We start from the raw sequence: 14,397 nt of genomic DNA on the forward strand, positions 1-14,397 counted from the left end.
GCTAGTCAAATGTGTCATTTCTGTTAAAGGTCTAGAACAGCGCAGTCCTGTATGGGAGCCACCAGCTGCATGTAGCTATTGACCACTTAAAATGTAACTAGTGAAAATTGAAATGTACTATAAGATGCACATCATGTACAGCTAAGACGAATACAATGGTATATGTCAATTCTATTTCAATTAAAGAAATACACACCAGATTCAAAGACTGAGTTCAAAAACAGGAATGAAAAATATTTCATTACTATTTTTTAAAGTAGTGATTACATATTGAAATGACAATATTTGGGATATATTGGGTTAAATAAAATACACTGTTAAAATTTTACCTGCTTTTCATTTTTTAAAAATATGGCTACTAGAAAATTTAAAATTGCACCTGTGGTGTGCATCCTATTTCTGTTGCAGAGTTTGGCAATGTGGAAGTCATTTGCAAACTTGGTGAGAGTAGGCTGCCTGAGACTAAGTAATTCCAAGCAAATTGTTTATACTTAGAGGAGACTGAATCAGCATCGTAATATTAGTAAACAAATGAATAATTATGATAAGAGCTATGAAGGGCCACAACAGGATATGCCTAAATTAAGTAGCAAAACTCACCACTAAATTTTTTTCCAGAATTTTTGAGATGTATATAAATGATTTAAATGATTTCACATAAATTGACAATATAATATGTAAGTATTTAATTTAAATCCTTTGAAATCAACTCTGAAATGTTGTTTTTCAGTCTTTTTTAACCTGTGTTTTCTTTCCTTTTTTTTTTTCTTCTTTTTTTTTATTTAAAATTTATTTTTATTTATTTATTTTGTATATCTGGCCAGGAAACTTCATGGTGTTATGGTCAACTTGCCGCACAACCGTGTTCAAATCTGTCACTAACAGGTTCATTAAAAACCTGGCCTGCTCGGGGATTTGTGCCAGCTTGGTCTGTGTGCCCTTCGACATCATCCTCAGCACCAGTCCTCACTGTTGCTGGTGGATCTACACCATGCTCTTCTGCAAGGTCGTCAAATTTTTGCATAAAGTCTTCTGCTCTGTGACTATCCTCAGCTTCCCTGCCATTGCCTTGGACAGGTAAGGTCAGGTAGCCAAAAGCCCAATTTTTGAAAGTATATTGAAATACTGGCATCACGAAGCAAATGGGAAATAGTCATTATTCCACTATTTTAGTCTGTGGTCAGCAGAAAGAGAATGAATTGCCAGAACAGATACCTCACACAAGACAGGTGGACTTAACAGCAGCTATGGAAAATAGGACCATTGAAAAAAGATGTAATATTGGGAGTCACATCCTGATGCTGGGGCAGAGCTACTGGAGCCTGGTGTAGCTTCTGCTTGGTTGGAATTGGTGGTATTTGTGTTGCCATTTGCAGTAGATAGGCTCATCTGATTGATAACGCCACAATTAGGGTTCTGATGTAGGACAAAAGCATCTCTGGAAGAACAGGAGAACAATTCAGTGTTATTTAACAAAAGATTAGATAGTCCAATTGGACCTGGCCAGAATTCCTTTGGAGGATTTATTTCCAAGGCCTTATATTGTGATGGTTGTTGTTTTCTCTTCTCATCCTCTTTAGGAGGATGTTCATTTGGAAATGAATCTTACATTTTAACTACTACATACATAATTTGATCAAATTTATCGGAGTTTAAAGGTCTTGGTAATCAACAGCCTCCTGTCTTTTCCCTTTGTTGCTAGTGTATCATGAATACAGTTGACATAATAATACAGAGAATAGAATTAAATAAGAAAACAAGAATTGGAAAGTATTTTGTGCCCATGAGTACTTTTGATTTCAAGATTTGCAGAGAAGTTGCTTGAAGGGATAAGATTGGCTGGCTCTTCTGACTTTACACCCTATGATAAATTTAACTACATTTTAGATGAATTTGGAATTTTTAAATGCTTTGTTCATTCAAAACATGCTTACTATCTTAATGACCTGTGAGAGTATGGATTGCAGAACCCATTTGTGGAGTCACTTTCAGCCTCTCAGGCCTAGAACCTTGATTTCATTAGCTGCCTAGTGTCATCTGCATGGAGGGACAAGAGTCATACAAAGCCCCTGCATATGAGGAGAAGTTGTTGGCTTAAGAGAGGGAATTCTGGAGTCAGAAGTCCCCTACATTGCTTTTTATGGTGGGTGGCTTTGGGCAAAGTGGCTTAATCTTTCTGAGCCTCAGTTTTCTCAGCAGTAAGAAGAATTAAATGAATTATTTGTGGCCTGTGGTTGGATAGGTTGCACCAATGTTTGCCTCTCTTTCTCTAGGCTTTGCTTCTAATTGGCACATTCTTCTTTAGATTTATTGTCTGCAATCATTTTACCATCAGATCTTGCTGTGAGCCACTCTAGCTCTTTAGAATTTTCTCACTAGAAACTCACCATCCACAGGATCAGACAAGGCAGGTGCCACAGACCAGGCTGGGGTTGTGTGTGCATTCATCTTCATTGGGGTCAGTCACTTAGCAGATGCAGCTAATAGTTGCTTTGTGGCTATCTAGATTTAGTGGGCAGGACTCTATTTTCTTAGGAGAAAAATTATCTAGATTTCTATTATTTTTAATGTTTGCAATTAATTTGCATTAAAAATATTATGTGGAACACTCAAATTCCTCAGCAAGCTAAATGTGTACCATACAATGCCAGTTTGCCATGACTATCTACAGTAACTTCGCATGTCTCTTCCATACTCAACAACAGACCTTTGAATATCTGGAAAGAACCATTGCCCAGCACTGGAATATCACAGTGAAAAGTCAGTTACATCCTGGTGATGCAGTTACAGCCCTCATGAATTTTGCATTGAGCCACTCTGTGTTTAAAGGAGGTGTCCTTCCAACTGCCCCTCGTACTACCTGCTTAGTGAGGTCTTAAGTCTTAAGAGACCACATTGTGGACTTTTCTCAGAGTTTTTAAAACAACATTTTTATTGAGGTACAATTTATGTTTCACAAAATTCACCTATTTTAAGTGTACAAGTCAATGAATTTTAGTATCTTTATAGAGTTATACCGCCATCAACACAACTGACCTTTAGAATAGATTCATCGCCTTAAAGAAAAGCAGCCTCATGCTTATTACACTCACTCTCCATTCCCACCCAGACCTAGACAACCACTAATATACTTTCTGTCTCTGTATGTTTGCTAGTTTTGGACATTTTATGTAATGAAGATTATACAGTATGTGTTCTTTTATGTCTGGCTCTTTTGCTCAGCATAATGTTTTCAAGGTTCATCCATGTTGTAGCATGTATTAGTACTTCATTCCTTTCTTTCTTGTAGTTTTATTGAGATATAATTGACATACAGCACTGTGTAAGTTTAAGGTGTACAGCATAGAGGACTTGAATATATTGCGAACTGATTGCCACAGTAAGTTTAGTTAACATCCATCATCTCATCTATATAATAAAAGCTTAAGCAACCGTTACGGCAGAACAACTGGTCGCTATGATGCACACTGACCACCAGGGGAAAACACTCAATGCAGGAGCTGCCCTCTGGTGGTCAGTGTGCTTCCACAGGAGGAGTGCTGCTCAGCCAGAAGCCGGGCTCACGGCTGGCGAGTGCAGCTGCCACGGTGGGAGCCTCTCCCGACTCTGCGGCAGCAGGTGCAGCAGGCTGGGACGAGCGTGAGCTGCACAGTGCCCAGGCCCGATTCAGGCTCCTCCCTGGCCGCCTGCTGCTTGGCGCACTGCTACATCTCCCAAGGGGTCCTAGACTGTGAGAGGGCACAGGCCAGGCTGAGAGACCCCCGCCCCTAGTGTAGATATAAAAGAACAATTTTTTCCTTATAAAGAGAACTCTTAGGATCTACCCTCTTAACTTTCTTCATTATTTTTTATTGGTGAACTAGAGGCCTGGTGCATAAAATTCGTGCACTGGGGGTGGGGGGGCGGGTGTCTCTCAGTCTGGCCTGCACCTCTCACAGTCCGGGACCTCTCAGGGGATGTCTAACTGCTGGCTTGTGGCTGGTTGGCCTTCTGCTGCTGCATGGCTTGCTGCTTGAACTTCAGCAGCTGCTGCACATGTATGGGTTGGGCCACTACAATCTGTCCTGTGAACACCATTGAGTGGGTGAGTCAAGTGCGGAGGCAGGCTCACCCTGAGTTCCCTGCACTTCTCTGAGTCACTGAGTTGTTCAGACTGACTGCCTTCTACAGAGAACAGCACTGGGATCAGGCCTAAGCTGGCAGTTGGACATCCCTCTTGTAGTCCAGACCCTTCAGGGGATGTAGCAGTGCTGAGCGGCTCCCCCTGTGGGAGTGCACTGACCACCAGGGGGGCAGTTCCTGCATTGAGCATCTGCCCCCTGCTGGCCAGTGCGCATCATAACAACCGGTTGTTCCAGTCGTTTTGCCGTAACGGTCGCTTAGGCTTTTATATATATAGATAATAGTCCTTTGTTTGGCTGTACCACTTTAGTTATCCATTCATTAGTTGGTGGACATTTGGGTTGTTTCCATTTTTTATTACTATTGTGAATAATACTGCTATGAATCCTGAAATTTTTTAAAGAATAGAATTCAACAAGAGTGAGAACACATTGTTTTGAATACTTTTCTGTTATACCTAGAATCAATGCAATAATAGCTGTAGGTTATTTCTGGGCCCTTGGCCTTAGAGAGGAAAATATGCTAACAATAAAAAATCCTTTCTTTCCATCAGACGATCTACTGTGTACTTGCCATTATTTTTTTTGTAAAGGTAAACAAGTCCTTTTAGTAGAAAAATAAGACTGGTAGTATCCTATTTTATTAGTCAGAGATACAAGTTACTCGTAAACTTACGTATGGTGTGCATGAAGGTGAAGGGAAAATGATCCTTTCTCTCACTTCTTTCACGGATATTTGTTTCATGGCACTGAATCAGCAAGTTAATTGGGAGGCCACCTACACTTCCTGCATTATTTTCTAGAGGTTTATACACTAACAAAATTACGTATAATGAGCCTGTGTTGCAGCCTATTTCCCAATACATAATGGAAGCAAAAATGCCTGGAAGCCTGGGTTCGTTATCTGCCAGTTAGCAAATAAGAATCAGAGCCAGGGGACTCCTGAGCATGTTTTCATGCATGGGTAGAAACCTTTATCTGTAAGTCAGAGAAATAAGATGGAGAGCATGCATAACCTATGTATTTTCCTCCCTTTTTCCCCCTCCCAGAAAGATATCTAGAACGCATTTCATCGTGCTCCATACATCTCTGATCATCTGTTGTGTTTGCATCGTATCTCCCTGAGCTGGAGCATTCTCCCCCAGCTTGTCCCCTGCCAGACTCCACCACAGTGCCACCTTCTCTTGACATTTTCCCAGGTGCTCCCTTTCCCATACTCCCTTTGTGCATACCTCTAGTAGACCCATCCCTCCTCATTTATAATTGTTTGTTTGCATGCTCCCCCCCACCCCTGCCATTAACTTTAGAAACATCCCTGTGTATCTTTTCTTCTTTTTGTAACTCAGTGCCTAACACACAGGTGGTGCTCAGAAAACGTGTGACAGGAAAGCATTCGTGTTTAGTTGGCCTCACGCATGAATGAATGTTAACAGGGTTGTAAGGGTGACTCCTGCGTTAGCTGACTGCAGTGACGTGGGCAGAGCTAATCTCTGATAATCACCGCAATTCTGATGGCTAGTGGCAGCCCTTTCCTGACAGATGTGGCTCTAGGGTCAGAAGAACTACTCAGTTCTGCCAAATCATTGCTGATATGGAAGCAGGGTGCGTTCTGAATTCTGATTAGGTGGTTATGGAATAATCAAGTTAGGCTTGAAGGAAAAAAAATTTTTAACATGCAGGCATTTTAGACCTATTATTTGCTCTTAGAGTTACTAGGAGATTATCACGGGGACAATAGCTATTGAGCAGGCATAATTTTTGTCAGTTGATTTTGTGGAAGGACTTTGTCAGAGTCTATCCTTCATATTGGATCCTGCTCTGAGCAGCTGTAAGAATATATCCATTTTTTACAAATTAGCCTTACACTGAAAAATAGATGTCTTTACGGCAGATGGAGGCATCCTTTATATTGAGAGCACTCTTTGGAATTTAATCTTGGTAGCAAAATTATAAAGCTAGTTATGAATTGTACAGCAAAGCCCTCAAAATTTAAGGTCTGGCTGCCTAATTCCCCCAGTGGTTCCCTTTTTCTTAGGCAGAATAAAAGAACTTGACCCTTTTTTCCATCTCTCCTACTTTTGGTAATAGAGATTCCCCTATTTAAAGCATATTTTCTCCTGTGAAATGAATTTTATGTGTGCATTTTGCAGGTACTACTCAGTTCTCTATCCTCTGGAGAGAAAAATATCTGATGCCAAGTCCCGGGAACTGGTGATGTACATCTGGGCCCATGCAGTAGTGGCCAGCATTCCAGTATTTGCAGTGACCAATGTGGCCGACATCTATGCCATGTCCACCTGCACCGAAGTTTGGAGCAACTCCTTGGGCCACCTGGTATACGTTCTGGTCTATAACATCACCACGGTCATTGTGCCTGTGGCTATGGTCTTCCTCTTCTTGATACTGATTCGACGGGCCCTGAGTGCCAGCCAGAAGAAGAAGGTCATCATAGCAGCGCTCCGGACTCCACAGAACACCATCTCTATCCCCTACGCCTCCCAGCGGGAGGCCGAGCTGCACGCCACCCTGCTCTCAATGGTGATGGTCTTCATCTTATGTAGCGTGCCCTACGCTACCCTGGTTGTCTACCAGACTGTGCTCAACATCCCTGACACTTCCGTCTTCTTGCTGCTTACTGCCATTTGGCTGCCTAAAGTCTCTCTGCTAGCAAACCCTGTGCTCTTTCTTACTGTGAACAAATCTGTCCGCAAGTGCTTGGTAGGGACCTTAGTACAGCTACACCACCGGTATAGTCGCCGTAACGTGGTGAGTACAGGGAGTGGGCTGGCCGATGTCAGCCTGGAGCCCAGTGTGCGCTCAGGAAGCCAGCTCCTGGAGATGTTCCACATTGGGCAGCAGCAGATCTTTAAGCCCACGGAGGATGAGGAAGAGAGCGAAGCCAAGTACGCTGGCTCTGATGACCTCCAGGCCAAGGAGATACTTAGCACCTGCCTGGAGAGGGAGCAGGGGCCACAGTCTGCACCCCCTGTGCCACCCCTGGGCACTGTGGACTCTGTATCCCAGGTGGCTTCAGCAGCCCCTGTGGAACCTGAGACATTCCCTGGCAAGTATTCCCTGCAATTTGGTTTTGGTCCTTTTGAGTTGCCTCCCCAGTGGCTCTCAGAGACCCGAAACAGCAAAAAGCGGCTGCTGCCCCCCTTGGGTAACACCCCAGAAGAGCTGATCCAGACAAAGATGCCAAAGGTAGGCAGGGTGGAGTGGAAGATGAGTAGAAACAATAAAGTGAGCATTTTCCCAAAGGTGGATTCCTAGCAGGGATTGAAAATCCCCGGGAACAGCAGGAAGCTCCCCGACTCCAGTCTGCCCTTCACTCTGGCCCTGTGATTTGTATGATCTCATTGCAACCAGAATGGGTTGACTTTTCCTGTCTGGGCCAGATGCTTTTGAATGAGAGGGAAATCTATATAAAATCAATGTCTTTTTTACTGAGGGAGTATATATATTTATCTCAGTGATTCATGTCCTTAGTAAAGTCCATGTTCCTCTTTGTGGAGACAAAAGTTGGGCATTGTGGACCGGGTCTTGGGGTGGGTACCCCATGTGTGTTTTCTGGGGATCCTCAGTTCTCTGAGTCCAGCAGAGAATACACGGAGAGAAAAAGCATCCATGAGCTCAAAGGAGCAGGGCCACTCCAAGGGAAGCCAAGATAACTATGGAGTGGTGTGGGCACAAAGAAAATGCCTATTTGATGGACTTAAGTATGATTGATCTGTACCTTCAGGGAAGACAGGGACTTGGCATTTGACACCTTTTCTTTGGAAGGCCCGATCATATGTCTCGCATTTTCTCCGATGCCTATCATCCCTTTCACTGGGATGTGGATAAGGAATGGCCCTTCTGCCCCCATTTGACAGACATGGCAATAGATGTGCCTCATGGTAAGTGAGACGATCTATCCTTGGTTAGCCTGACAATCCCAGGCATCACTGTGGCCTCAGAAAGACATGTCTGCAGTTTTGGTTGGAAAGCACTGCAAGCTCTTTACTATGTCTTTCCCCCCTTATTTTATTTGTTTTATTTTATTTATTTGTTTTCAACAAATGAGAGAGAAGCTTCGAGGGGGAGAAGAAAGACACTAGTCTTGTCCACACACTAGTCTTTTCTCTTCCCACTTGATCTCACCTGAAAGGTGCTACATATCAGTCATTAGAAGTAAAGTATACTGAAAAAAATGATCTCATGCCAACTTTTGTAATTCAGAGGTAATTTTAAAATGCAAAGTTAGTGTAAACTGGGTCCCCTGGAAACATCAAGCTAAACTGCTTGATTAGGAAAGGTGGTTCTGCCCAAAAGGGTGGGAAAGGCTGACAAAAATCGTCCCCTTCTGAGGAGGGCTCCAGACACTGGCTGGCCAGTCTCATTTTCAGTCCATTTATGCAACTGTGATTTCTCCCTTCATTTTGGACACAAAGGAGGAACAGAACAGGGAAAAAGAATTAATCATAAAACACCACGGCAACATGTAGTAGCCCAGGTGAGCTCTCCAATTCCTCTTTCCCAGGGAGGTTTTAGCAGGAGCCAGAGTGGATGGAAGAGGGAAGACAGTGTCCTCATGACTAGACCCTGGGGGCTCTCCCAGGCAATTCAAGTCCCCTCGTGCATTTCACCAGGCTGAATTCAAACTGCAGAGGACACCTTACTCTTACTGAGTGCAAATCAGGTGCCCGCGCTCTGCTCTAGGGCGTTTTGTTTTTGTTAATAGTGTGCAAGGGAGCCCATCCAGTGCCTTGAGAAAGCCTGGAGGAAAGTGGGCCTGCTCACCGCATCTCAAAGGCCATCCTTTCCTTAAACCACACTGGTCCTTGTCCCTTGGAGGCCGCGCAAGACTGTGTAAGGAGTCGCTGTTTCCTCTCCTCTCCTGAGTGTGATGTCTTATAAACCCTGAATGTGAACCCAGACCCTTCCTCTGTGTTTTGTCTCCTCGAAGTGTTGTGTGCTCGGGGACTGCCCCTCTCTCCCCAGAGCCTCTTCCTCTGGACCCTCTGTGCATGCCATCTGCAGCTCTTTGCCCTGATAGTTAATACGTGGCCCTTCAAGCTTATCTTTCAAAACCTTCACAATTGTTACAACTTTCGTCAAGGGGAAACATAATCTTGTCAGAAAAATTGTGTCTACTTTAGAAGAATCTGTCAAATGTAGCCACTTTGGTGTCGTTCTGATAATATGTATGTACAACTGAATAAAATCGGATGAGGCAGAATTTGGTAGGTATTTCTTCTGTATGTTTGAAGCAGATGGTTGACTTCTAACAGGTCATTGTCAGGTGTATTTCTATACTCTCTGAAGCATTACATTTTAATAAAAAATTGAAAAGCAGTTTCTGAACTCAAAAAAGATTGTATGAGCTATGTATTTTTTGTTTCTTCTTTTCCCTCAAGTGTCAGTTACCATCTGAACCTCTGGCTTCCTACATGATCTCAAAGGAAACGTATTTGTTTTCCCCCATAAATACAGATGGCAGCATTGCAGTAGCATATTGTTGCAAATTCAAAAATAAATTCCCAAAGGAGAAAATGCAACATTTAAGTGAATGTCACAAACATGTCTCCATATTAAATTGGTGGAAAGACTGCTCCCTCTCCAGGGGAGACTGGGGTACAGCCTTCCTCCTCCCTCACGTGGTGGCGCTGATAGCACATGGCTAGGACCCTGGGCTTCGGGGCCAGTTGGCCCGTGTTTGAGACCTGGCTCTACCACTGACGGGCCTTATGACCTGAGTAGATGAGGTAACCTCTGTGTGTCTTGATTGTCTCTCTGTAAAATGGGAAGATGATTACTGTGTCAGAGTCTTTTGCCCCAGCTCGCATACTTCACCTCTGATTGGAGCCCCATCCTCAGTGGGCCACTGCTGGCTGCACCCACGCCCTTCCCGGAGAGCAGTCGTGGCCTTGCTTTGCTTTCTGCCCCGTGAGAACTCCCTTGCTCCTGGATGACCCCTGGTCAGTGTGCCATGGGAACCAGTGGGTAAATGTCCCTGTCCTGCCCTGCTGGGCAATTGTGAGAGGCATCTGTCCATATCTCAGGCAGTCAGGCAGAATTAAGTCCCTGCTGCCCACAATGGTGTCTCAGTAATGAATTCTTACTGACTTCCTCTTCCTTTCCTGTTTGGGTTTCTTTAGCCCAGATTCATGCCCTCAGGGATCACCTCCCCAAAACACTACCACATAAAGCCTTTGTCTCAAGCTCTCTTTTCAGGGGAATCCAGTGAGACAAGAATATACCTCATGGGGCAGTTGTGAGGATTAAATGGGATCATCTGTGTTAACATGATTCCTGGCACAAAGCAAAGATCTATCAATATTAGTGCTTATCCACTACGTTTTTTTTTAAAGTGGCTAGGGGGCTTAATTGGAATGGTTTCCAGAAAATTACATTAAGCTGGTCACTCCAATATTAATATTCATAATAATAATTTGAGGCAGTACACAATGCTGAAGGACTATTTGCATCCCTGAAGAAAAAATACCTATGTAAGCTAGACTATTACTTAACCAAATAATTCTCAGTTTAAAAAAAAATGGAGGGGGGGGGATGTTAAAAAGAATGTTCTACTTTGTTGTAAACCTATAAGGCAGGTTGTGAATATGAGTGAGCACAATTTTCTATATTGTGAAATATGAGGCAAGCGGAGTAACTACGGGCACATATACAAATCAACGTGGCCCCATCCATGGAAAAGGAACTGCAAGTTAATCACTTGGTGTGCTAAATAACATCTGGAGCTCAGGCACAAGTTTGATTTGACTGGACAGGGGAACGGCTGCTCCATCTCAGGTTTGGGAGTTCAGAGCTCTTGGCAGCCCCTCCCCAGGATGAGAGGCTCAGCGTGCACAAGGCTGCTGCTGCTGCTGCTGCTGCTGCTGCGAGCAGGAGCTGAGATGCTCAGGAAAAAAAGCTTATTTTATTAGGCTGAACTTTGGGGGAGGGGAAGGGTTAATACTTTCATATATTGTGGTCTACCGATATAGTAACATACAATGTAAATCAATAGCATAGCAAAGGGATTAACTTCCCCCAAATAGTTGTAAACATTTAGTAAGTTTATATTAACCTCTTGTGCTATGTTAGAATTCTGTAGCCCAAAGAAAAAGGATTCATGGTTACCGACCTGAGAATATGTGAATAATACAGGAATTGAAATCAATATTAATGCCCAGGGCAGCATCAAAAGCCTTTTTTTTGTGTGAGCTCCTGGCTTTTAAAAGAAACTGAAATGATCTAAGATTGTCCATACACAAGGTTTTGGAAGCTAAAGTATCTCCCCTACAGTATTTTTTGGTTGTATTGATCAGAATTTAGTGATTACATCTCCTGCTTCTTACATTTCTTTCTGCATGCTTTTTCATTACAGTCTATATACAAAAGGTAATACACACACAGAGTAGGTAATAGAGTGACGTGATGTACATTTTAAGGCAACAGGTGAGAAAATACAACATAGGTGGGATAATGCCTTTGAAATATAAACCATATTCCCTCATGCATCTCATTTTTCTTCCCTCCTTTGCCTTGCTCTTCACATTCACATGCATTACCTCAGGGAAGTGGTGAGGGTGGGGTGGGTAATGATTGTCAAAAGTTGGGGGGTGCTACTGGCATCTAGTGGGTAAAAGCTAGGGATGCTGCCTAAACATCCTACAGTCCTTCCACAACACCGAATTATCTGGTCCAAAATATCAATAGTGCCAAGGTTAGGAAACCTTGGGTTAGCCAAAAGTTTGAGATGGTTGGAGGAGGGTGGGGCCATATACCCTCAGTAGGAAAACTTCCCCAGAATTGAGGATAGTTGAGAGAAGAGATAAAGGTGCCCTCATGCCTCCCAGGCACAGCCCCAGGGAAGCAGCAAAATAAAGACTTGTGCTAATTGCAAAGGGAACCTGTGTATGCCCAGCTTCCCTGTTTGTGGAGCCCAAGTGTAGAGTCTGGCAGAGTCCAGACAGCCAGGGCCTCGCAGGCTGGCTCAAAGGTATTTCCATGCATGTTTGAAAGAAAAAGAAAGCTTCAAGCCCAAAGGTTCAGGTGGACAGGAAGGATGGGTGGCTGGATTAAATGGGGCAAGAGATGACCATGTAGGCAGTGACATCGAGGACAGGTGTTTACACACGTATGTCCCCACAACACCATGTTAATGTGAGAGAGAAGGATACTTAGACTGTCTGAGCTTATTTCTATTATCCCACGATCTCAAAATGAAAATTGAGCTATCACATACACACACACAAAGGAAATGATATTTTTACACTGAATTTTTTAAACCTTGAATGGGGAATTAGGCTTTAAATCCCCTTTCAACTCTGAAATTTTATCCTTCTATAGCCTATTGTTATTCTACATATTTAAACATGTTTACAAAACTTTTATAGTTTATTTTGGCTTTCCCTAACAAAATTCTCAGTTCCCCTTTGCTTTTGCCTTTTCATGGAAGAAATGTGATGTAAACAGGTTTTATATTAAACTATTCTAAGGTCCATGTAGAATTTTGTTTCTCTCAGAGGAAAAGTGTATGATTATTTAAAATGATGAGAGAGAAACCTTTCTTTGTCACCCTGGCTCTTGAAAGAGAATAGTAGGACTCTCGCCAGTTTTAAATATAAATGAAATAATGGCAACAGATCTGGAGAAACTGAGAGAATTGAAACTGCATTGAAAAGGAAAATGTACCTAACATTTTGATCAAGTTTTTCACTGGTTTCTTGGGAGTTGATTTTGGGAAAGTAAGGCTAATACATTTTGTCACTGTGAAGATTATTCTGAACTTTTATATGAACACATGCCATAAGCTGTAGCAGGTGCCATTACCCCGTAAACATCCATTTCCTTCCTGCTTCCTCACAGGGTTCTATCCCAGCTCCTGGTAGATCCTGGTTAGTGGAAACTAATCAGTGCATAGTACTCCCTTGGTGACTCATGGGTTGGGAGTACCTATGTCCTCGGAGCCCAACTATCAGGTTACAGGAAAGATTTCTATTCCATGAATGGTTCATGAGTGCTCCACTCCTGCTAGATATGAAGGAGGAAGCATGTAGACCAGAATTGTTCTACTGGTCGTCTTATGTGTAAAACATGGTGGTCAATAGATTTTCCTGATGTCCTGGAATTGTGGCTGAAATCCCACAGCTGAGGACAAGAAGTGTTTAAAATTCTCACATATATATATGATTAAGAAGCAGAATGTGCTCTGCTGCCCCAACCCCCTCTACTTTCCCCCTACACATCCAGTTGAGGGAAGGATTGTGCAAGAGAATAGTATCCTCATCTACCATGACAGGTTGCGATCAAATTACATCCCAAACGGATAATTCACAAAAGAGTAGAATACACATATTATGTAGAATGTGGAGATGTGTGAATGCCAAAAGAGACTGCTAAAATTAGTGCAGGTCTTTGTCTCTGGGACTGTTTTTGTTTATTTATTTTATGTAAGCCCCTTTGTTCTATTTAAAAAAAATCTACATGTATAGAAAAAAAATTAACTTTAAAAAGCTTCTGAATTTTGCAATGCACCATCAGACTAAACCAAAGAAAAAAACAAGAAACATGCATATCTAAAGGAAATTGAGAAAACAAGGCAATTTAGGCTTTCAGGGTCAGAGTAGCCAATGGCTCTTTGCTGATATACTCAAATGATGTCAGTTTATTTAGCTAATTCATTTGGTTTGGCTGTATGAACTAGGGACTTTAGGCTGTTCTGAATTCTAGTTTTTCCTCCATATCCTCTGAATAACTAACAAGAAGTATTTCTTTTTTAAAGCACTTTTAAGAATTATTACTACTTTTTATAAGTTTAATGTAAATAATGCTAGTTTGCTTCAGAAATTCTTAGAATTAATATAATATTTTAGATAAATATGTATAAAACATTGAGTTTAATGAATTAAAATATCTTGGACTTGGTTTTTTATTATTTATGTTTCCATCTACTTAAAAAATATCTAAAGTAACTGCAAAAAAAGTGAATGCAATATAAGTACCTTTGCATTAACGATTTCAAACCATTAGACTATTACTTAGACGATCTTAATTTATAATACTCTCTGTCTTAAAATTTCTTCCCTTGGTAGCATTTGGCTTCTCATTGCCTGCTTTGTATTTATATATGATTGTATCACTGGAGGATATTAAAGCACAGCCCACAGACTTCTGTAGGAAATGATATGATCTCTATTTTGCAGATGGGGAAACTAGAAGCACAGATGGCCACATCATTAGCCCTAAGAGATGAAGCATGTTGGAGACAGTGCTAAAAACAGTACAG

The 14,397-nt window shown here is 42.2% G+C and overlaps 1 protein-coding gene across 1 annotated transcript in view; it reads left to right on the forward strand.

Annotated features, from left to right (window-relative positions):
• Positions 1 to 9,470, forward strand: part of GPR176 (G protein-coupled receptor 176) — a 108,240-nt gene extending 98,770 nt beyond the window's left edge. Inside the window, exons 2-3 of the mRNA XM_080678303.1 lie at positions 825 to 1,077; positions 6,272 to 9,470. Coding sequence (XP_080534429.1) covers positions 825 to 1,077; positions 6,272 to 7,394 — 1,376 coding nt within the window. The 3' untranslated portion in view covers positions 7,395 to 9,470. The remainder of the gene's footprint in view (positions 1 to 824; positions 1,078 to 6,271) is intronic.
• The last annotated feature ends 4,927 nt before the right edge of the window (positions 9,471 to 14,397 follow it).

Source organism: Plecotus auritus, assembly GCF_963455305.1.
Source record: "Plecotus auritus genome assembly, chromosome: 1".
In the NCBI taxonomy this organism is placed as follows: domain Eukaryota; kingdom Metazoa; phylum Chordata; class Mammalia; order Chiroptera; family Vespertilionidae; genus Plecotus; species Plecotus auritus.